The sequence below is a fragment of the Clarias gariepinus genome, chromosome 4 (genome assembly GCF_024256425.1).
Source record: "Clarias gariepinus isolate MV-2021 ecotype Netherlands chromosome 4, CGAR_prim_01v2, whole genome shotgun sequence".
In the NCBI taxonomy this organism is placed as follows: Eukaryota; Metazoa; Chordata; class Actinopteri; order Siluriformes; family Clariidae; genus Clarias; species Clarias gariepinus.
In genome coordinates this window covers 9279122-9302700 of record NC_071103.1, presented here as the reverse complement: position 1 = coordinate 9302700, position 23579 = coordinate 9279122, and the positions used below count along the sequence as shown (strand labels likewise).

At 36.8% G+C, this 23579-nt stretch overlaps 1 protein-coding gene across 1 annotated transcript; it reads left to right on the top strand.

The window, feature by feature from the left end:
- The first annotated feature begins 1790 nt into the window (after positions 1-1790).
- Positions 1791-22326, top strand: nbn (nibrin). Its single transcript, XM_053493544.1, has 16 exons — positions 1791-1937; positions 2594-2712; positions 3948-4075; positions 4646-4805; positions 5131-5234; positions 6460-6577; positions 8952-9142; positions 11883-11980; positions 12741-12879; positions 15231-15527; positions 16252-16945; positions 17880-17945; positions 18072-18233; positions 18322-18435; positions 19012-19061; positions 21674-22326. The coding sequence occupies exons 1-16, from the start codon at positions 1904-1906 to the stop codon at positions 21702-21704; spliced, it is 2505 nt and encodes an 834-aa protein (XP_053349519.1). The 5' UTR covers positions 1791-1903; the 3' UTR covers positions 21705-22326.
- Positions 22327-23579: the final 1253 nt, after the last annotated feature.

The following is a 23579-nucleotide window of genomic DNA, read 5'->3' as shown; positions in this document are numbered from 1 at the left end:
AAACAGCTCGTGTCTGCTGGAACCCTATCTATTGTTTAAATGGTAATGCTAATGTATTTCTTATTGTATGTCCATCTACAGGTCTCTATATGAGTTACATGCTAATAACTAGTTCTTTTGATGTATTGATCTTTTGATGCTTTTATTGTCATTCCAACTATATACAGTTTAGTACACAGTGAAACGAAACAACGTTTTTCCAGGACCAAGGTGCTACATACATGCAACAACATAACACAACTCTACCAGAACCAGCTAGCTAATTAAGAGACCTAATTAGCTGACTAGCTCAGATATGACAGATTTAAATTGTTTTTTTTATTTTTAGGTTAACCTAATACTACTTCTATACAAAAAAGAGACAACAATAGACAACAGACAACAAAGTGCACGTGCAAATGTGCAAACGAAGAGCTACGGAGTGAAAAACACAACGTAACACGTTTCAGTACTTTTGTAGTAACATTTAACACTCAGTAAATTTGACATGATTTAAAAATACTTTGTGCAAAGTATTTATCTAGCAAGAAGATAAATATTGTGCAATGTAGTGCAAGAAGAGCAGATCAGGTAGGTTGGTATGAACAAATTGTGAGATGGTAGTAGATCAGAGTGTTTGTGCATGTGTGTGTTTATCAGTTAAGTCCTGATGTTATTTAGATTGTCTGAGTAATTTGTGTGTGTGTGTGTTTGATCAGTCCAGTCCCTTTGTACTGAGGAGACGGATGGCTTGTGCGTAAATGCTGTTACATTGTATCTGTTCTTGAAGGTGCAACCGTTCCCACGTTCACTCATTCTCTCTTTATGTCTCTCTCTCTCTCTCTCTCTCTCTCTCTCCACCTCTGTCTCCTTCTCTCTCTCCCCCTTGACACCTTGTGATTCATCTCTGGACGGACACCTCTCTGTCTTCTTCTCTTTTGTTTTGCAGGATCTCACCAGGACATTTACAATGGTTTATGTTCTTTGTAGTAACATATGTCAATGGCACAAGGGTTTGGTCAAACATATAAAAAACTCTATCTTTTGCTGTTAATAAACAGAGACCTTTCTGACAGACAACGTGTATGTGTGTTTGACTGAGTCTCTCCTGGTGCCAGAAAAGCTTACAGAAGCACAGCGGACAGACCGGGCAACTCACTTCTTCTACTACGCAACTTTAAAACTTTACATCTATCTATTAGCACTACATCAGTCCTGTGTCATGCCAACAGTAAAGCATCCTGAGACCATTCATGTGTGAGGTCGCTTCTTAGTCAAGGGTAGTTGGCTCACTCACAGCCATGAATAAAAAATGGTAGAAACCATCCTCCGAGAGCAAGTTCTCCCAACCATCCAAGAACAGTGTGGTGACAAACGATGCCTTTTCCAGAATGATGGACAAAAGTGAATCAAAAAACATCAAAGGGACAGGAAACTCCCCAGACCTTAATTTAAGCATTGATGATGCAGGAATGGGTTGCCATCAATCAGGATGTGGCTCATAAGTTGATTGACGGCATTGCCAGGGTGAATTGCAAAGGTCTTGAAATAAAACTGAAGTTATTATCAATTTTTTAAAAAGCCTTTGACACTTGTGAAATACTTGTAATTAAATATTGAAATACTTCTTTTATCTGACAAAAAGATCTAAAAAACACTGAAGCAGGAGACTTTGTAAAAAAAATTATTAACTAATTAAAACCTTTGTGTGTAGTATAGTGTAGAAGGATACATCAGTGGTCATAATTAAAAACGGTGACTTTTATTTTGAAACCGAGCTTTTACTCGCTCACAGGAAGTTGTACGTTTGCCGCGCCTCTACTGCTGAGTTCCTCGAGGAGTGTTTTTGCAGCTTCCTAAAGAAGACTAACGCGTGTTGAGTTGAAGATTATGTTCAAACATTGAGTCTGAGACAGGAGGCGCGATGTGGAGATTAATCCCTGCAGAATCGGGGACAGGTAGCGAGCTTAGCCGAGCTTTCACTCAACTGCAGAGAGCTACAGTTTAATCAGTCTCAGTTATAAACTCTGTTTAATCAGTGTCTATAATCAAGCATGTCATATTATTTCTGTATGTATTTATACACATCCTCTCCATACATGCACAAGTTGAACATGTAGCCAGGTGTAATGCAAAGGAAGCTGCATGGCATCTCTGTGTATTTACTTGGATTCATCCTGGTGTCAATAAGATCAAATATTATTGGCTGGTCAGCTTTAATGCATGGTGGCATTGATGGGATGTCAGTACTGGAGCTGTTAATGAACTAGCTCTAACTAAAGTAACACTTAAACAGAGCCGAGGGTTCGAGTCCCATGTTGTTCCCGTGCTTAGTGGGTTTCCTCCGGGTACTCCAGTTTCCTCCCACAGTCCAAAGACATACCGATTAGGTTGATTGAGGAACCCAAATTGCCCATAGTGTGTGAATGATTGAATATGTGTGTGTGCAATAGATCGTCACCCTCTTTAGGGTGTACCCAACCCTGTGCCCAAACTCTCCTGGGGTAGTTTCCAGATATCAAGTCACCCTTTACATGATAAGAAGTACAGATAATAGATGAGTAATATATATAATGATGTAATTGCTAAAAAAAAATCTTGTCATGCTTTCTAGGTCCAATCTCTTTGCTTGCCGGTAAGGAGTACGTAGTGGGACGTAAGAACTGTGACGTCCTACTGTCCAATGACCAGTCGATCAGCCGCGTGCATGCCCACATCACCGTCACTGAGCAGGTGATAAATCACACACCGCTTCATTTTCACACTGTGTGAAATAACCAGTATAAAGCCAGGTCATAGAGCATCTTTAACATCTGGCATATACATGCCAGAGATTTGACAATATAATCATTATCATCATCAGTTTCTGCCCTTTTCTAGATTTGCATTTATTTAGCAATTTCCCATTTTCCGACTTTGTCTAGATAATAATCTTGTCATTTCAATTCAGTTCCTTAAAACAAATGTGTGACCTCTTTGGGTATTTTAAGTTCCCTTAAACCTTTTGGCATCATCACTAAGACAAAATAAAAAAAAGATTTGTTATTTTCTTTTGGCAATAAAGGTAATAAGTCCATGCGTTTTTGTTTTTTTTCAAACAAACCTCGATAAATATACGCCTCATTCAAACAGTTGAGACGTCACATTATGTTAAAAGTATAAATCTAAATTAATGATTACCAAACTAAATAAAAAAATCAGATAAAATAAATAAAATAAAATGCAAACTTTTGTCTGGTGGTGCAGGAGCTGAAATGTTTTTTTTATAGGTCCCACTTTATTTCTCATCATCTGCTACAAAGCTATTTAAAGGCATACTGTTTAAAGACTCAACCGATTGCTGGAGATGTCTCGATCAGGCTATGTTCAACATTTTTAAGTATGATATAGTGACTTGAAATGTGCTTTATAAAAAATCTCAGCAGAATGTTAAAGGGTTACGTCATTTACACAAATGAGTCATATCAAAGCATCATGTCGAATTTGCAACTGGAAGCTGTATGTGCACGTTTGCGTAACAAACGCAAGGAATAAAACACAATAAGGCAAGACATGAGAAAATAATCAACAGCAAGGTGCTGTGGTATTAAGGTGCTGTTAATATTGTGGGAGCTGCATGCGTGAGGCAAGTTAGTACTTGATATCGTATCGTTATTTCTTTGTTAAAACAGCATTTAAAAAAAGTTATAAAAAGTATATTTATGAACATTTACATATTAATATGGATTGTTTTTATTTATATATAAATGACTATTATAATAAAACAAAATTTCTTATATGAATTGGTATCTGCTTATCCTATAACACTTTAGTTTGAAGATCTACTTTTTCGTCCGAGGGTTATTTTCTTCTCTTGATGTTGTGAAATTATAATTATTTTTTTATATAATTGTACCAGTGTTCAAGAAAAACTGAGCCATAATGCCCATGTTCAGCAGTTGACTGGATTTTGTTTTATATTGTTGTAGGCTGTGACACTGAAGGACAGTTCCAAGTACGGCACTTCTGTCAACGACAAGCGGCTGGAGACTGGCGCCACCAAAACAGTCTACGCTGGGGACAAACTGACATTCGGGGTCTTTCAGAGCAAGTTTAGGTGTGTATTTCTTAGACAGTTGTGCTGTTGTTTTTGATGGAGCGTGTGAATGTACAGTGGGTACAAAAAGTATTTAGATCCCCTGAAATTTTTCTATTAGAATTTTTCTCTTTTTAAGTGCAGCAGAATTTTTTTTGTAACCTTGGCCAGATCTGTGCCTTGCCACAATTCTCTGTCTGAGCTGTTTAGGCAGTTCCTTTGACCTCATAATTCTCATTTGCTCTGACATGCATTGTGAGCTGTAAGGTCCTATATAGACAGGTGTGTGGCTTTCCTAATCAAGTCCAATCAGTATATCAAACTAATCAAACTAATCACTGCATGCTGCTCATCGTTCGTGCAAATCACAAGTAGCAGTTACAAATGAACTGATTTGACCTGTTCACACCTGGACAGCAGTGACTAGGGAGGCATTAGAAATACGATAAGACAGGCTAACCGGAGAGCAGATCATTTTTGACTCACCGCTGTATTAAACTTAATCTGAATATTGTTTGTCTCAGAGTTTATTATTATAGTATATTTTCCGTTTCCTGTTCTTATATATCAACTTAATTTTATTTCTCTCAGGCTGGAACTGGATTCCGTGGTTGTTTGTTCATCTTGTGTTGATAATGAAGGGAAAGCAGCTCTCTCCAAGGAGGTCCAGGCTCTTGGGGGGCGTCTGGTCAACACCTGGTCTCAGGAGTGCACTCACCTGGTCATGCCTACTGTTAAAATCACCATTAAGGTTAGAAAGGTCACATCATGTTACGCCTTAAAATAGAAGAGGGTGAGTGGGGTTGGAATCACAGGTGCTTATTTACTTACTGTATGTTGACTGGAAAAGTGGTAAATTAATCTGACTTCATCTCCCGTACAAATGTAAGATAAAGTCCTGTCTCAAAAGCCTTTTAAATGCTGTGTAACTTTTAACTTGGGGTTTATTGTTTATTGTTGTTATATGTTTTAATGGTGAAAACTACAAAAATAACGTGTATGGTGTAGAAGTGAAAGTGTTGCTGTGTGTGTGTGTGTGTGTGTGTGTGTGTGTGTGTGTGTGTGCGTGTGCGCAGACGATCTGTGCGCTGCTGTGCTGTCGGCCCATAGTGAAACCCCAGTTCTTCACTGAGCTTTCCAGAGCTGTTCGGCAGAGGGAAAACCTTCCTAAAGCACAGAGGTAGTGATTTCCCCTTTTTAAAGTCTAGGCTACATGAGTAGAACATTAAAAGTAAGAAAACTGTTGGGGTAGAACCAGGGTTTTAACCTGATTAAAACTAATACTCTAGTTTTTCTAGAGTATTTCTTGGCTGCATTATTTTATTTTACAGGTTTACTGCCGACTCTTTTTTTTGCAACTCGATTTTGTGTCTGTGTTTTAAACCCTGGTTAGTTCCTACTTAACAAATTAATCCAAAACGAAGACTGAATACATTCTCTGCTTACTGATATATTTAGATGTTCGCTTGCTTTTTTTCTGCTTGCGAGGCAAAGCTTTCTCAGAGTACAAATGGTTTAAAAAAATACGAACAATTGAGGCCACACTGAGTCCAAAATGATTTTTTAAAATACATTTTTATGGTATATATGTTTCCCCTTACAGTGGAAAAATGTCACAGTTCCTTTGTAATCCTACAGGTTTTGTGCTCTAAAACTGTCATAAATGTGCAGGCAGCATAGCATCCTGTATGGTAGAAGAAAATTATTTTCTCAGATTGTTTAGAATTGGGGCAAAATATAAAAGAAAAAAAAATTGGGATATTTATAAAATCGTGATAATAACGTAATTGCAATACAAATTGAATCAGCAACAAAGATATTGTGATATGCCATTTTTTACCTGTACAGAAACTGAATCCGAATCAGGCTTTAATGGGGAAGTATGCGTAGACCAGATGATTATCTTTCTTTACACACTAACCTCAAAAAAACAAAACTCATTCGTACACGCAAGTGTAAATAAATAATGAATAATGTATATTTAATTTAGCTTCAACTGATATTTGACTTTTTAGACACGTTCTGTATTAAAATATGTATTGTTTATTGCTGTAATTGTAAATGCAGTTCTGTATTCATGTAGGTGAAATGTTTGAAAATGTCAGATAGGCCAGAAGTACAAGCTATTCAGAACATTTACATGCTAGTGGTCATGTTAAGGAATATTTATTTCTGCATTGCTTTTCAGAGCATTGCTTTTCCTCTTTTGTCCATGCAAAGATGAATAAAAACCGATTAATTTATTCTGTAATTTACTGGAGAAATTACAATAACTTCTTACTTTTTTCTTACTTTCTTTGTTACTTTTCTTCTTACAATAGTCTTACTTTGTCCCACTAAAACAATCATTAATTCTCTTAAAAACAATTCTCTTATTAATTCCTGACATGTGGATGTGTGTTAAGCTTTAGGCCGGAGATCGATGAGCCGAGTCTCAGTAAAGAGAAGGTGGACCTGGGACCCCGTCAGGAGAGAAAGACTCTGTTTGCAGGCAAAACCTTTGTCTTCCTCAACTCCAAACAGGCAAGATATTCATTTGCATCTTGTTTCTTTTTACCATCTTAGCCCAGTTAATGTAAAATAATTTTTTTTTTGCACCAAAAACTATTTTGTTAGATCACCTTTAGCTTTGATTATGGTGTACAATGTGCTGGCTAATTTATGTGTGAAAATGATTCCTCATGTTCCCAGAAGCACTCACAATTTCAGTCCTTACAGTTCCAGTCTTAGAAAAAATTATGCCTTAGATGAAGTAAAAACTAGAACTGAAGCAATCCCAGATCATAACACCTCTTCAAGAGGGACCTGGGCATGATGGATACATCGCTCTATGCGCTTCTCTTCTTACCCAGCTCACTGGTCGCTCTGGAATATGGACTTACCAGATCACATGACCTTTTTCCATTTCTCCAAAGTCCAATCTTTATTCTCCCTAACAAACTAAACTCATGTTTTTTGATTAGTCTCATTAACACGTATTTATTATGGCCACAAAGGTGTTTAGTCCCAGTCCTGTGAGTACTCATGGAAATGTTCTTACTTTGACTTCTAAACCTACAGTAGCTCTGATTTCTACTGCCAATTATTTATAGTTGTGAGATACATGATTACCAAGCGTTTAAGTGATCTCTATTTGAATTTTTTTTTTTTTCAGGTCTATCCCTTCAGGTTTTAATAATAGACATAAGACAGTTCTTAACCCAGTTTTAGTGATGATCTTAATTTTAGGATTTTTTAAGATTTTTTTCCAAATCAACATGGATTTTGTGACTCATAAACCTTCTTAACCTTTTAAACACGTCCATTTGTGTCAATTTTGTCAGCATCTGGTGTTTTCCATTCTTCGGTGAGTCGGCACTTGAAAGCACTGTAATTAATTCACTGAGCACAGGGTAGGGAGCAGGAATGATGCTCATTATTTGATGATGCAATGAAATCTGTTCTGAGGAAACACCCTTAACCACTTTCCTTTTCACACACTTAAGAGCTTAATAGTAATAACACTTTGCACTCATCACAGAATGGATGTTCACATTCGCAGTTCTGAATTGTCTTCGCTTTGACTGTCATCAACTCAGCAGCCAATTTACTCTTTTCTAATCAATGTGGAGTCTGTGGTCATGCCCTTAAGGAATCAGTGGCCGCATTTAGTCTTTTTAATGGGGATTTATTTGACGTTCAGAATAATGTGCAGACCTGAAGGTAATGCCAAAGGTTATTGCCATGTTGGTCCTGCCTGTTACGGAAGGAGAACATTCACAAAAGCATGTGCATGTCAAAGTTTTTAAAAAGAGACAGTTATTAGGCAAGGTCAATGATTGCACAAAAAGATTAAACAAATAATTCCTACTACAGGAAGTAGGTTGGTGTGATCTTATCTTATCTTAGGAAATAGTTGTGAGATACATGATTATCTAACATACTGTTGCACAGAATCCTTGACTCTGTTTAGCCACAAGGTGGTGATTTATAAATTTTTTAGCAGCATGGCTCTAACTTTAATGGTGACTGTAACTGGTTACATCACACTTTTCTATCATTCATTATTTTCCTGTAAATGCACACCCTTGTTTTGAAGGGTCCAAAGTAAAGAAAAGAGCTCAGAATATCACTTTGGACCCCTCACACCCAAGCTACAATTTTCTTTGAAACTTTGCCCTCTGGTCGGCACTACAGAGCACTGAAGACCAGGACAGTCAGGCACAAGACTTTTTTATATACATCATGTGCAATATATTGTGCAGTGTGTGTGTGTGTGTGTGTGTGTTTGTGTGAGTGAAAGAGTGTCACGGTGTCAAATTACGCGCGCGCGCACACACACACATGACAGGCTGATACAGAAAGGGAGAGAAAAAATGGATCTTTACCCTCTAATGAGAATTGCTTTTGCTTTATATGCGCGCACACACGTGAGTTATAATAAACAATACACGTGCACTGTACACACACGCTTACAAACACAAATAAAATATGTTTCACACACACACATGGCCATAGTGGTAAAATAAACAGTATACACATGCACAGATGTCAATTATACCAATAAGAGACGAGCACTAAGACCCAGCAGGGTAGACGATTACCCACAATCTAGCAGTGCTAGAGAGAGACAAACCGTTGGCTCAGTTATGATCACGTGATGCTCGGCATCAAAACAAGAAGCGCATGCGTGATACATGATACTCGGCACTTGTAAACCAAGACAATGCTCATTTTTCAAGTCAAATTTGATTAAAAATCTTTGCTCGTCTTGCAGAACACTTGCAAACCGCGTTACTCGTAATACAAGGGAACACTATTTTTTTATCGTCTCTGGAATCTCTGATAGCTTGTGCATGCAAACCTACTCGGCAATAAAGGTTGTTCTGATTTTTCGAATTCTTCTTGGATTTCCCAGATGAAACGCTTAAGCCAGGCCATCAGTTTCGGAGGTGGAAAGAGCCAACTCTTGGAAGAGGGAGCTCTGCCTGTGTCACTCCTAGAATCCAAGAAAACTTGTGTTGTTGATGTGACAACTGGATCGTCTCAACCTCTCATACCTCCAACTACCAAGAAGTTTGCAGAGTCAATCAGCTTGATTCTACAAAGGTAACTTGGGGTAACAAGTGCTTTGTTTTTTGGAAAAGGATTAAAGTTGTTATTCATGCAGTTGTGTTGGTATATGTATTAGGGGTGTAACAATATATCGCAGTACGATATTTCGCAATACAAAAATGTTACGATATGTATCGTAGAGTGTTGGCGATACATTTACGATATGACGGCAGTTTAATCCTATTGGTTGAGCTTCTAACGTGACCTACTCTGCAACAGTGTCATGTGTGCTTTCATCGCAGTAGCAGAAATCACTTGAACATTAGTAGGGAAACATGAGTTCGACTGAAAGTGAAATTAAAGATGCCCTGTCTTTTAATAAGTTCATCGTCTGGCAGCATTTTTTTTTCCGGCCACGTGATCGGACAACGGTAATTTTTTAATAAAAGAAATTCCTGAAAAAAGCAGAGAATGTGGCAATTACAACAGACGGGTGGACTTCGCGGGCTTGTCAGAGCTATAATCACAGCGTATGTTATTACGCGTGGGAAATGAAAAGTTTCGTGCTTCAGACTCGCCGGCTTTTTGAGTTGCACTCTGGGTTTAACATAGCCGAGGTTTTAAAAGCGGCTGTACAAGAAGGGGAAGCTTGATAGGGCTCCTCATAGCACTGCAGTTGTTACTAACAACGCATGCAACATGGAGGTGGCAGTGAGAGAAGCCGGGTTGTTGCCGCCTATTAAGAGTTTCGCGCACACATTGAATTTTGCGTCGCAAGCAGGTTTAAATGTGCCTCGTGTCAGCCGATTGCTTGGTCTCGTAAGAAAAGGCGTGGCTTTCTTTCACCACAGCTGTGCTCACGGAAAAGCAAAAGAAAAGCTTGAGAACGGCTTCTCTTTTAAGCACTCATTGTGCCCTTGAAAGCCATATAAGTAATCTAAACAAACATTAGTGTTAATGTTCAACAGAATACCTTTTAATTTATTAAAAAAAAATCTTACTGCTTTAAAAAGTTCTGTCTGAGGTATCTTTAATTTTAAGTTTATGTTAAATAAAAAAAAAAATTGTGACAGAAAGACATATTCAGTTGTTATTTTGAATACAGAAGGATTTTTAATTAAACCTTTAAATGTGTATTGTATGTACAACAAACAAAGTTATTGAAATTTGTTAATGTTTTTAAAATAAATGTTATTTGAATTGTCATTTTTAAATTCTGTTTAAAATATCGTGATACATATCGTATCATGAACTCAGTATCGGGATACATATTGTATCGTGACCTGGTCATATCGTTACACCCCTAATATGTATTGTGCAAAAGAAAAGAAGAAATGGTCCCAGCATTCCCCCAGTTTTTTTAACCTTTTTTTCTTTTTTTTTTTTACATAAACATTTGATAGCAGCACCCTGGGTGTTTATTTGCACTGCCTCGTAGATTTCAAGTTCACATACTGTATGTGCGTGTGTTCCTCCACCAACCATATCACATCCTCTCTGGTTGCAGTGGTCACTTAAAGCACGAGGAACCACCCAAAAGTCGCTTGGCAGTGAGAATCAGTTCGCCTCCTCTTCTTCCAGAGCTGATGCTTGGCCACTTCCCCCTTGCCTTAGTAATACTAGTGAAATAATGTGAGGATACAGTATGTTTTTGATTAAGACTTCACCACACTTCTGTAATTCGCTTTGGATAAAGGGAATCTGCCAGATGTTATAAATGTAGCTGAAAATTTTTATTTACCTGACCTGATCTTTAACTGAATATGACCTGACGTAAAAAAAAAATATTATTATTACAATAAACAGCATTATACAATACAGTGGTGTTGTATACAAATTTATACAAGTTTACAAATTTAATTCGTTCTTAAGGCGAAATTTTGTATGACGAAATGCATTTACTTCAAGGAAATAATGTAAATGCAGATAATCCGTTCCAGCCACACAAAAATATCATCAATTTCCAACACTATAATCATATTTTTTATATGAAAAAACAATCAAAACATTTATAAAAGACGTAAATAAAGTAAAATATGAGATAAATACACATCAAACTTCACTTTAAAAATGATACTTTAAGTGGCTCCCTTTTCTTCTTCCTGACATCCTTGATAACATTCTTGGGACCCATAGTGCTATGTCTTATGTCTGCACTAAATCTCGCACGCAAACATGTTTTGATCGACTTCCAGAATGCCGAAAATACTTTGCATGCCGAGGGCAAATCTTAAGGCATCTCTGTGTGAATATTATAGTAAGCATTATTATGAAACACAACTTGCTTTCCTATTGTTGTAAATGTATTCATGCTCTTAGTGACATTAACTGTAAGTCTGTTCAAAACATGTAACAGTACAAGAGACCTGTCCTTTTACTGTCTCCTGAATGGCAGCCGTACATTTGGGAGGATGCTGCCCAAAACAACTCATCCCAACTGTATTGGTTATTTCCCGAATCGAATTATATTTGAAGATATAATAATAAGCAATATGGTGCTCGATGAATACTGATTGATCTGTGTGACCTGAGCTAGTCTCAACAGACTACAGTACTGAAGGTCTAATTGTAACAGTAATGATTGCTACTACTGTTGACAAAATAATATTAAGGAATTTAGGAAAATATCTTCTATGTGCTAGGTCAGATTTGCCATGTTTAACACGCGTTATATCTTCGGATCAGTTTTGTGTTTCTGTCTTGGGTTAATGTTTAATTTGTGTAGAGCAATACTGCAATCCTGCCTAATTCAGCGAAACTGTTCCCTTCCTTTCCATCTCTCTTGCTGGCACAGAAATGGTCTACGTTTCATCGCTGAGTCAGAGATCGGATTGGCTACCATTTATGTCAATAATCAGACACACTGCAATCCCTGCTCGTCTTTAGATTCCGGTGAGTACACACACACACACACACACACACACAAGAAGAATATTAATGCATGGAGACATTATGGTGCTATACTAATACAGACAAATGTCCATGATGAACCAACATACAGTACAGTGCCGTGAAAAAGTATTTGCCCTCTTCCTTTTAAATTTTTTTTTAATGGCATATTTGTCACACTTAAACGATTTAGATCATCAACCAAATGTTAATATTCCACAAAGATAACCCAAGTAAATACAAAATCCATTTTTTAAATGATGATTTCATGTATTAAGAGAAACAAACCTGTCCAAACCTGTCCAAACCTGCCTGGCCCTATGGGGAAAAAAAAGGAATTGCCCTAAAACATCATAACCGGTTGTGCCACGCAATTGCAGTCAAGCGTTTGTAATAACTGGCACTGAGTCAGATGAATTTTGGCCCACTTCTCTTAATCATATAGCATCTCAATCATATTTAGGTCCTGACTCTGACTGGGCCTGACCCATTTGGGGTGGACTTGCTGGATAAACCAAGTGCGCTTAAGCTATTTTTTTTTCTTTTACATTAAAAATGCATTTTGTATTTACTATTTTATTATTTACTGTATATTATTACTATTATTGTTTTTTTTTGTTTGATTTAATTGCATTTTGTTTGATGATCTAAATTCCTTAATTGTGAAAATATGCAAAATAAAAAAAAAAATCAGGAGGGGGCGAATACTCTTTCATTGCACTGTAAGATCATTTAATTCTAATTTGCTTTTTTTGTATTTTAGAATCTGTTAAAATGAGGCCAGCGATCCCTGAAGCAACACTTTCCCAAAATGCAGCAGTGGATGAGACTGTACTTCATGGAGGCTCTTTAAACATCACTGCCTATGTTGTTAATACAGAGCCATCTCAGAGTTTCAGCAGGTTTGGACATTTCACTTAACGCTCTCGATAATGTCTAAACGTTTCATATAAGAGAATAGTGTGGGTTGTTTCAATTCTGTCGTAAATGAAAATTGTGGTACATTGCAATAGGTCTTGGCCATTTTACATTTACCTGCTCGGCACACAGACTGTAAAGTTTGTCACTCATTACAATATAAGTACAATGGAACTAATCGGGACCAAATTCCATGACCATTGTTCTGTAGTCCCATTAAGCTCAATCAACTTGGTGTCTTCTAAAGTTGGTAGCTGTATGACTAACTGGAACTAAGAAACTAAGATTTAGCTCAGTATGACTGCAGATGCAACTTTGGAATGCATTTTTACACGGAACGATGGTTGGGGAAGTTGCATTGTACATATACTTTTACAGGATAATGTACATCAACCAGCGCTCAATTTGAGTTGGGATGCGGGGGGGATGGTATCCCCCCTGTTGAAAAAAATGACAAAAAACATCCCCTCTGTAAAACCAGCATCCCCCTTACCATTCCCTTTAGATTAATAATGATGTGTATTATGTAGAATTTGTCATATATATTAAATATTAAAATTCTACATATGATCATCTACGAACTATAATCACAGCGATTATAATGGCCAATCAGAATTCAATATTGTAACGCTATCACAAGTTTGCATAATTTTTCATGTTGTTCGCATTTTGCAATGGCCAAGAGAACAGTTCAAGCACAGCTTTTGACATAAAAAAAAAAAAGAGAACTGAACATATGATATGCATACACACATACCCCTAAAAAAATAAACACTTGATGACTCCATTCCCCTTAATTTTTTTTTACAATTCAACCACTGATAACAATGAAGAACTTTTGTAATGTACAGTAGTACCTCAGCATATGAACACCCCCGTCTTAAGAATTTTCACCTTAAGAACTGAAGTTTTGCAAAAAAAAAATTTAGCTCAGCATGCGAAACATTTTAAGTTCGAGCTTTCAAACTGAACGCCAATGTTGCATTAAAAAGCCAGTGTGAGTTTACGGATTTTCGTGGTTTTTTTTTTTTTTGTTTGATTTTTTTTTATTTTATTTTGTGGAAGTGGCAGGAACAGTAGCAAGAAGAAAAGTGAGCCACTTTTAGTTTTTAAAGCAGCTGGGGCCAAGAGGAGTCATAAATTAAGGTTAAGTGCGGTTTAATGTCAACGTATTTCCTATTTTACTTCATTTACATGTCATTCTAAATGTTTATATATATATATATATATATATATATATATTTTTTTTTTTTTTTTTTTTTTTTTTTTTTTTTTAGCTGGAACGGATTATGGATATGGATAACGGATACATTATTTCCTTTGGGAAATGCATTTCACAATATGAATATTTCCTTAAGAACTCACCTCTGGAATTAATTAAAGTTGTATGTCAAGGTACCACTATGTACTCATGTGTATCTTAGTTCTGATTTAAGACAGACTTGTCAAAAAACATGTCACAAAACATGTTAACAAAACATCCCTTTAAGGTAGTCAGTCTCAAGCAGTTTTGCCCAAAGGAAAAATAACATTTGGAATGTGTAGTCTGAGCCAAAACACCAATCCTTTCAGCGCCTTACACCACATTAATAATAGACCTGTTATATACTGTAAATGAAGCATCTACAAAACAAAGATGAATCACTGTTTGTTTTCTTCTTTTTTTTTTCTTTTTTTTATGCCAATTGGGTTTTATTTGCAAAGTGCTTTAAACAAAACAGCACTGGTATGTGACAAATATACAGGTCTAAACAGTCAAGAAGCATTTGTCATAATACATATTATGACAATGTAAAGGATCTTAGAAAAGTTAAGTTAATTTGAATAAAAGTTTTATTAAAGCACAAAGAGGAGTTTTTAATAGTAAATATAATCACTATTGTAGTTATTGCGAGTACAGCTCTGTAGGTCAGGGGTGGCTAATCTAATCCTCAAACAGCTGCTATGGGTGCAGGTTTTTCTTACAGTTAAGCAGGAACCACACCTGAGTTCTCCTGTTTAAACTATTAATCTTGGCTTTAATCAGATGATCAGATGTGGTATCGCTTTGATTGAAATGATAACCAGCACCAGCTCTTGAGGGACAACCTTTTTAAAGCATTGCCTGCAAAAGGATGTTGAATCATAATTCCAAAGAACTGCAGAACAATAGAAAAAGCTCGGCAGCAGGTGAACAGCATTATGTCGAATTAATAAAAACAGAATCTGTTTGGGTTCCAGTGTTTGGTTGAGTAGGTACGCTTTTTTTTTCTTTTTTAAGACATCTGAGTGAAACTGTGACTCTATAAGATATCTAAAAAGCAATTCTCAAGTAGTCAACTTTTTACTTCTGTAGGAAGGACATATGCGGGACAACAGCTGTGGGTGAGACCCCAGAAAAACGGTCTACAAATCCAACGTGTCCAACATCATCCAAGAAGCCACCAAGGGTCCCAGAGCCACCAGCTGCCTGCTCTGAGCCTGTGTCGTCATCATTCAGCGAAGTCCAAGAAGAAAAGAGGTCTAATTCGGAGGGCCAGAAGAGTGATAGATGTGCTAAATTTACCAGTCCTTTAAGCAGTGCCACTTTTAAAAAATCCCCACAGAAACAAGTGTCGCTCACTTCCTACTTCAAGCCTACCAACAAAAAGAGGCAAGGCTCTAATATCATAGCTCTCATCCGCTTAACATATTATCAGAATTTTTAGATATGATCATATGACACCATTTTTCATAACACCTAATGTTTCTGATCTTTATATTTATTTAAAAAGAAACACATTTGCTAAATACAGTTTCATGTCCTTTTATGTAGTGTTCGTAACGTTTTTTTGCATTTAAATCTTCCAATGATGCTTGGCCAATTTGGATTTCACATGAAAAGACAAACCTGAAAATGTGTATTATTCTAACGTGCAAAATTGTTAAGATGTTACGGACACTACAGATTGTTTTGCTTTTTGCCAAATTGCTTTAATTTAAGCAATATTTTTACAGGTCATATGCTTCTAGAAGTTTACACAAATTTTAATATTAATACTCATAAAGAAATATGAACAATTTGAATTTAAAATGAAAAAATTATTGTTTGAAGCTATTTTTGAAATTTTTTATACCGCTAAAAAAGGACCATTTTTGGGACACATAAAAAATTATCCCTCCAAAACGGCTGCAGTTAACAACTTCAAATTTTTAGGGAAGCAAGTTTGGTCACTTCCATGTCACATAAACTTCAGAAGTAGCTTCATTGACACATTTCATTATTTTATGTGTAACTTAACATATAAAAAAAATAAAATGAGCACCAATACACATTTACAAAATGCCTTTTTAATTGTTTCATTTAAGACTATTATATATATAATGTCCTTCTGCAGGCTGCGTGAGGGCAGTACAGACTCCGAACTACCTGAAGTCAAACTCTCCAGACTAGAGGATGAGGGAAGCAAGGAGGCCAAGAACTCTAATGTGGCTCCGTCTCTAAAATCCTCTTCCACCAGATTAGGTTCACAAACAGGCCAGAACCAGCAGAACACGACCTCACGCTGCAGTGTTAGTGGCAGTCTCGGTTTGGGTTCAGGTCTTGCCACAGATTCCAGATCAGGTAGCGGCAAACAAAATCGGGGACTGGATTTAGATTTAGATTTGAATTTCAGCTCCAAGAAGAGGAAAGAGCCCGAACAGGACCCTGCAGCGCCTGCTGATTTGGACGTTTCTCTGGAAGAGCTCGAGTCCATCATGTCTGTGGACATGGACGAACCTCTGCAGCCCACAGCTAATAAGAAGCAGTGTTTGGAGCAAGGGGAAAGAAGCACAGCCAGTGCAGGGGGGGATTGCAGTGGTATATTCAGCAAGCAGAAGAGAGCAGAGGAACACCGAAGCACAAGCTGGAGCTCAAGCTGGAACTCAGAAAAAGACAGGCAGGAATCAACCAGACGGGGCTCGGAGAGAAAGCCACGGCTCACAGCCAGTACTTCTCAGGGTCTGGAACGGGAACAGCACAGTTCATCACACAGAATTGATGACTGTGAAACTTTAGATGTCAAAGAAGAGCAAGTTTCTTTTCTTTTGGTGAGGGAACCTTATGTCTACCTTAATGTCTCTTCTCAGTTTTATTACCTGGGCTAAGCAGAAGTACCTTAAATCAGTGTTTTAGAGTTGTTCTTTATGCCAGCTTTTTTTTTTTCCAGAAAGTTTCACGTTTGCTGCTTAGCTGTAGCATTTACTGGCCAAAAGTGTTAAGACAAAAATGAATTTTGATGGTTTAATGACATTCTCAACTTTTTTTATAATAATGACGATTAGGATAATAAGAACAATTTGGTATTTTATTAATTGAAAATGCTGTACAGCAATCAATATTTAGCATGAAGTATTTAGCTCTTAAAAAACCTGCTGGATCCGGCTGAGCATAGAGTCAAAAATGTTATCTTGTGTTACTCGATAAATCCAGCAATCTGCCACTGCCTTCTTCACCATTGTTACAGTTTTCTATCAGGTTTAGGTTTGGAGATGACCCAGCCATGGCTCCAGAAGTTGATGGGCTCCGTTGTTTTTTTAGTTAATTAACACCAGATAGGCTAGAAATAATTAGTACAACTTACTTATAACTTACATAACCTGTTACTGCACAGTAAGAACTATAATAGATGTTGTATAATAGATGTATAATATTTTTGGCCGCCATTGTATGAGATTTGATTCCTTTGTTAAGTCAGTGTTTTACATAAACTAGTGTTCAAGCCACGCAAGAGAAAAAAATTCACTTAAGGGGAAGGTGCAGGAGATCTAAGAAGCCTTTCGACTTTATCCGTGTGAACTTTGAACTGAAGTCAAGAAAGAAGGAGGCAAGAAGGTGGTTGATGAGTGGTTAATGCAATAATAACAACCACCAGAGGCCAGTAATTATTAAGTACAGTAGGACTTGCTTTTTGTATTTTCACACTGTCGCTTGCCACAAAATTCATTGATATGCACTTGTTTTTTTCTGTCATTTAATTTGTAGGAAACTAAAGTCAAAGATGGTTCCATCAAACACAATGAGGAGGCTGCGATAAAGGAAGAATCCATGGTAGGTTTTTTTTTTTTTTTTTTTTTTTTTTTTAAAGAAATACAAAAATTTTTTTACTGAACCAAAGAAAATGACAAAAGGATTATTTTAATGAATCACGCACTAAATGCTGCTGTGGGTTCATAGGGCTCAAGCTCAGGCTCTGGTCCTGAAAAAGATCCTGACCTTCCTAGGAAGCTTTTGCAAGTCCAGTTCATGTCCCTGACTATGAGCGCCCCTAGCAGGACGAGGACCGAGCCACTACAGAGCCGCGATCGCAATGGAAAGAATTTTAAACATTTCCGTAAGGTCAGTCATACAACAATTAATAATTGTTATAATGACAAACATGTACATTTGTGGATTCCAGGATTACTCACTATATTGTTTGTTTTAGGTCCCTGTTCCTGGGATCCTGGGGCTCCCCAAAATCATCGGCGGCTCTGACTTGGTGGCTCATAACCGAAGCAAGAACTCAGAACTCGAGGAGTGGCTTAAGGATGCAGCTGAGGTAAGAGAGAAAGGAAAGAAATCTGTCTAGCTTAATGAAGAGCAAATAAAAGGTGAAAAAATATCCAGCTATGCAAAATTCTTGAGCCACCCCTTTAGCCATCTCTTTATATTTTATTTCCAAAAAGCCAAGAGGAATAATTCTCCAGACGTCTCTCTGTACCTGACCAGTTTTAGAAAATGTTTGTTTATGAAGCCACACAGTGACCTATGGATCATTTCTGCATTAAAAAGCATCTAACTAAAGTCATGCACCAGATGCAGATGAAATCCTGATGATCAGGAGTTGCTGAATGCTGAGAGGTTGGAACAGACGAGAGGGCAAATGAGGTTGCTGATGTGGTTGTTACATAAACAACCATTTTTTTTATTTTATCTTTACCACTTTGCAGTCTGTCACAGTAAAATATGTGTTCTCATTTCTTTGATTCAATCCAAGGCATTCAGTTTAATTTAATGTGAGGAAATGAGGTGGGGTGGCTCAAGCCTTGTGCACAGTAATGTACATGTATCAATAGTGCTGTTAAAAAAAAAGAGAGAGAAAGAATACTGAGATACATATCACTTTTTTTTCCAGCAAGAGAAACATCAAGAACGAGAAGAGACTCTGGGTGATGATCTGTTCAGGTATGACATGGACTCTCTATGGTGATTAAGGGCACAAAAAGGAATTGCTTTATTTTATATTAGGCTTTTATGCTTCTTGCATTGTGTGGTCATCGAAATAACCTAACGAGAAAAGAAGGATTTATCATTGGCTCTTTTCTGTGCAGGCTTAACTTAAAAGACACGCAGCTCATAAATCAAGCATTATGAAACACCCACTGATTAATTACAGGACTTATTGCTTACACAAGGCTTCCATCCATTCACAAGCAGAGTCTGGCCACGCCCTAACGACAGCAGGGGAGATACAGGATTATCTTGTTTTCAAACCAAACCATTACATAACACACACATACACAGGCAGTCATGCATACCAGCACGAGCGTAATTCAACAACAACAACTTTACCTCCCACGCTGCCCTTTGACCCTGCCAAATCAAAGTGGATTTACCCAGCAGCGCTAAACTGTCATGGCATGCTGAAGACCAAAGCCTGCTTTTGTGACAGCAAAGCCCGGCCCAGACAGTAAGTTGCCATAGGACGTGAAACAACAAAACAGTGAAAAGGGAGAGTTCAACTGTGTGATTAGTTCTGGCCCGTTATGATTAAACGCTCATACACACCAGCTTTGATTGCAGTAACTTTACATAACACATTTTCTTATACACGCCAACTACCTTCTAGGTATAAATCACTCGTAGTGCTGCTTTTAAAGAAAACCGGTCTCTACAACATTAGTGTGAAGTAAAGTTTGTCATTTTATTTTGTATTTTTGTCCAATTAAAAGTGTTCCAGCTAAAAACAGTTGATTCTCAGCCCAGTTGTTATTGTTTTATATATATATATATATATATATATATATATACTATGATATTTACCTATTAAATGCAGTGGATTTTAAAATTGAAATAATACTTCAATTATTGACAACCTCTATAAAAAAATTCCAGATTATGAGCTATTACCTATAATAAATTTCAGTTTTTGAGATGAAATAATCGCACATTCATATCGTTATTCCAATGTTTTTGGGATTTAATTGTGCCGCCCTACAGTACAACCAGCCTCTCGTGGTTGTCCCTGTCCCTCCCGTTCCCACTCTCTTTCAGATAAAAAGACAAACACAGCTTAACCTGTTACCCGAGAAATCAAAAGTCTAAAGTACTCATCCCGAAGGCCGTTATAGAACATTTTTATACTTTATAATTATTATAGGTTTAGTTATTCTGGAAATGAGTTTAAAGAAAAACAATTGAAATGAGAAAAGAAAGCATGGTTAGATGTAACACGAATAAAAGACTGTATAAGGGACAACTTTTAATAAAATCAAAGTCTCTCTCTCTCGCTCTCTCTCTCTCTCTCTCTCTCTCTCTTTATATATATATATATATATATATATATATATATATATATATATATATATATAGCATAGCAATAAAGTAATTAATAGTAAATTAGTTAATAAGTTGGAAATATATGTTTCTTTTTAAGTAAGATTTTTTTGCATATTTATTTTTTGCAAGAAATATGCAAAATAAAAAGCTTTGGTTTATGCCTATAAGCATAAACCAAAGCTTTTCAATAGGCATAAACCAAAGCTTTTTATTTTGCATATTTCTTGAAAAAAAGAATATTAATATTTGCAATAAAAGGAATACTGGTCAGTTAAAATAAGAAATAGTCAGCAAAAATTATGTGTATAACAAGTTTGACAGGGTAGGATTATTGTTCTGTTTATAATATTAACCTGAAAGAGAGAGAGAGAGAGAGAGAGATTTAGCCAAGGGAAGGCAAAGAGTTTGTTAAAGGCTGGTGGTTGTTGCCTAGAGACCGGAATGCAGCTCTGGTGTAAGTCTTGCGTTAAAAATGGTGCCATTTCTCCTGCACACACACATACACACACACACACACACCAGGCTTTCCTTCAGCCACCTTTAACTGTTTGAACTCTGAGTCATGATGCTTGGCCAATTGAGCATAGAGGAGGCACATCACATGAGACAAAAGTAAGATCAATGTGGCTCCTGTATCTTCCTTTGTACTGCTGCTCCCTTTTTCTTTCTGATCTCACCTTGTGTCTCTTTGCTTTATACTGTATATGAAAGCCAGATGTACAGTACTGTGCAAAAATCCTGAGCCACTGCCTAATAACTTTTAAACGATATAGATTAAGTTAAAGAAATAGGAGCAAATGTTTTACTATAACCTCATTGCCCGTCTCGTCTGTTCCAACCACTCAGCATTCAGCATCACCAGTATACTAATCACCATCCTGATCATCTGTCATCATCTGCACCTGTTTTTCACTGGTTTATGCCTTGGGTTAGATGTTTTTATGCTTAAATGATTCATAGGTTGCAGTATGGCTTAAGAAACAAAAAGCATTCCTCTGAAACTGGAGCCAAAAATTTGGCACAAATTAGAGCCAAAAGGAGAACTATTCTTCAAAAATATATTAAAATGCTCTTTGGAAGCAAAATATAAAGAACTAAGGGGTGGCTCAAGACTTTTGCACAGCACTGTATCTTCCTAGGATTAATTAAATAATTAATGTTATATTTTAGCAACAGGTTCATCAGAAAGCTTGGTATTAAAGGAAAGTCTTTTTTTTTTCCTCTGTTTTTTTTTGTAGGTACAATCCAAAGACTGTTAAAAGAAGATGAAGATTGTTAATTTCCAGGTTTGCTGATTTGAATGTTAAAGCAGCACAGTTTAAGTGTTTTTTCCAAGAGTTTAAAATTTAAATTTTTAATAAATTTGTCAAATTTTGCCGTTTTGCACTCACTTTTAAAACCATCATGAAAGGCATGGTGTGTATCGTTCGGTTATTTTTTCGTAAGCCTTCACGTTTCACTTACAGACAGCTTTTTCCCCACAGCTATTAAAAAATCAGGCATGTCCTACGACCAATGATTGTTATGTACTATTGATAAAATAGTGTTTCTGGATGAGAAAAGTGATAATTTTAAGACACTACAAACACAGCACGTGAAATGCATGCTGTTGAATGGCTGCCCAAATTAATGAATGTTTTGTATTTGTATCATTGATTTATATTTAAATTTTCGTGAAGCATGTCGGTAAAGAAAAGCTAACATGAAGGTTTCACGAAATGCAGCGAATAAACAACACATTAACATAACTAATGTTCTCTCTGTTTTTAAATGATCAAGTTGAAGCTTATAATTATTACAGTTCTGTATTAACATAAAGCCAAAACACACATCAAAGTTTCAGAAAAATTTTATTTGTCCCTAATAAAATGATGTTTACAAAACATGTATCAAAACTTTTTGTTTCAATTGTACAATTTTGAGCATTCACACAAATTCTGATGGTGATGAAACAGTTAATTTCTTTCTTTTTATTTTGGCAAATCAACTGAACCTACATGCTTTTTTAGGCTACCATGCTGTATACCTTACCTGTTGTAAGGACACGCATAGTAGGAAGAATAACGTACTGTAGTCATTACTTGTAGGAAGCAGTGATGGACGAAGTACACAAATTCTGTACTTGAGTAAAAATACAGATCCATTAAAATAAAATAGTGGGGGCATGGTGTTGAAATGGTTAGCACTGTCGCCTTGCACCTCCAGGGTTTGGGTTCGATTCCCGGCCAGACTTGATTCCGTCTCTGTGTGCATGAACTTTGCATGTTCTCCCCGTGCTTGGTGGGTTTCCTCCTTGTACTCCGGTTTCCTCCCACAGTCCAAAGACCTGCAGGTTAGACTAATTGGTGTTCCCAAATTGCCCATAGTGTGCGAATGAGTGTGTGAGTGTCTGCGATGAATTGGTACCCTGTCCAGGGTGTACCCTGGCTCGTGCCCTAGGGCTTCTTAGATAGGCTCCAGGTCCCCACAATCCTGAATACAGGATAAAGCAGTATCGAAGATGAGTAAAATAAAATATTACTTGAGTAAAAGTGCAAAGGTCTTGCCTTTAAATGTACTTAAATATCAAAAGTAAAAGTACTGTCATTTAATGCTCTGATGTTATTATATTCATGATTAGGCTCTTGCTTAATTTGATCATCGAGAAGACTCTTGTGTCATTCTGGCCACAGATCTCCTAATATAAGTCTATTAAAAGTTTTTATATTACCAGCCTGAAGTGAGACAACTGAAATGATTTTATTTTCTCACTTAGCGTGACCGATCATATTATTTAAGTTGTCCGAAAATACAAATGCGATGTTTATCAGATCAGATCTGAGTCTGTATTTTAAGATTTCTAAGATTTCTTTCAAACTGAAAATCTTTGCACATGGCCTTTCTTTCTCTAGCATAAGGGAAACAATCCCGAAGATTTTTAGCCAGATATTCCAGATGCCTGTTTCCCTCTTTTTGGTGAATAGAAGTCAATGTTTTTGTAGGCAATGTGTGTGTGGGTAATACAGCAGATTTCCTGAGATACTTTGATGATTCATAATTTTTGCAAAAATAATAGTCATTTCAGTGGGTTAAAATACAACTCCACTCCATACTGTAGACAGAACTGTTTCAGGATCATCAGCTGCGTGCTAAACTAGTCCAGAG

Bases quoted from the DNA above. Each gene is read 5' to 3' on its own strand.
- nbn (XM_053493544.1), top strand. From the start codon at position 1,904: ATGTGGAGATTAATCCCTGCAGAATCGGGGACAG. The intron at 6,578-8,951 runs GCAAGATATTCA...TGGATTTCCCAG, and splicing joins TCTTCCTCAACTCCAAACAG to ATGAAACGCTTAAGCCAGGC. The intron at 12,880-15,230 runs GTTTGGACATTT...TTACTTCTGTAG, and splicing joins CCATCTCAGAGTTTCAGCAG to GAAGGACATATGCGGGACAA.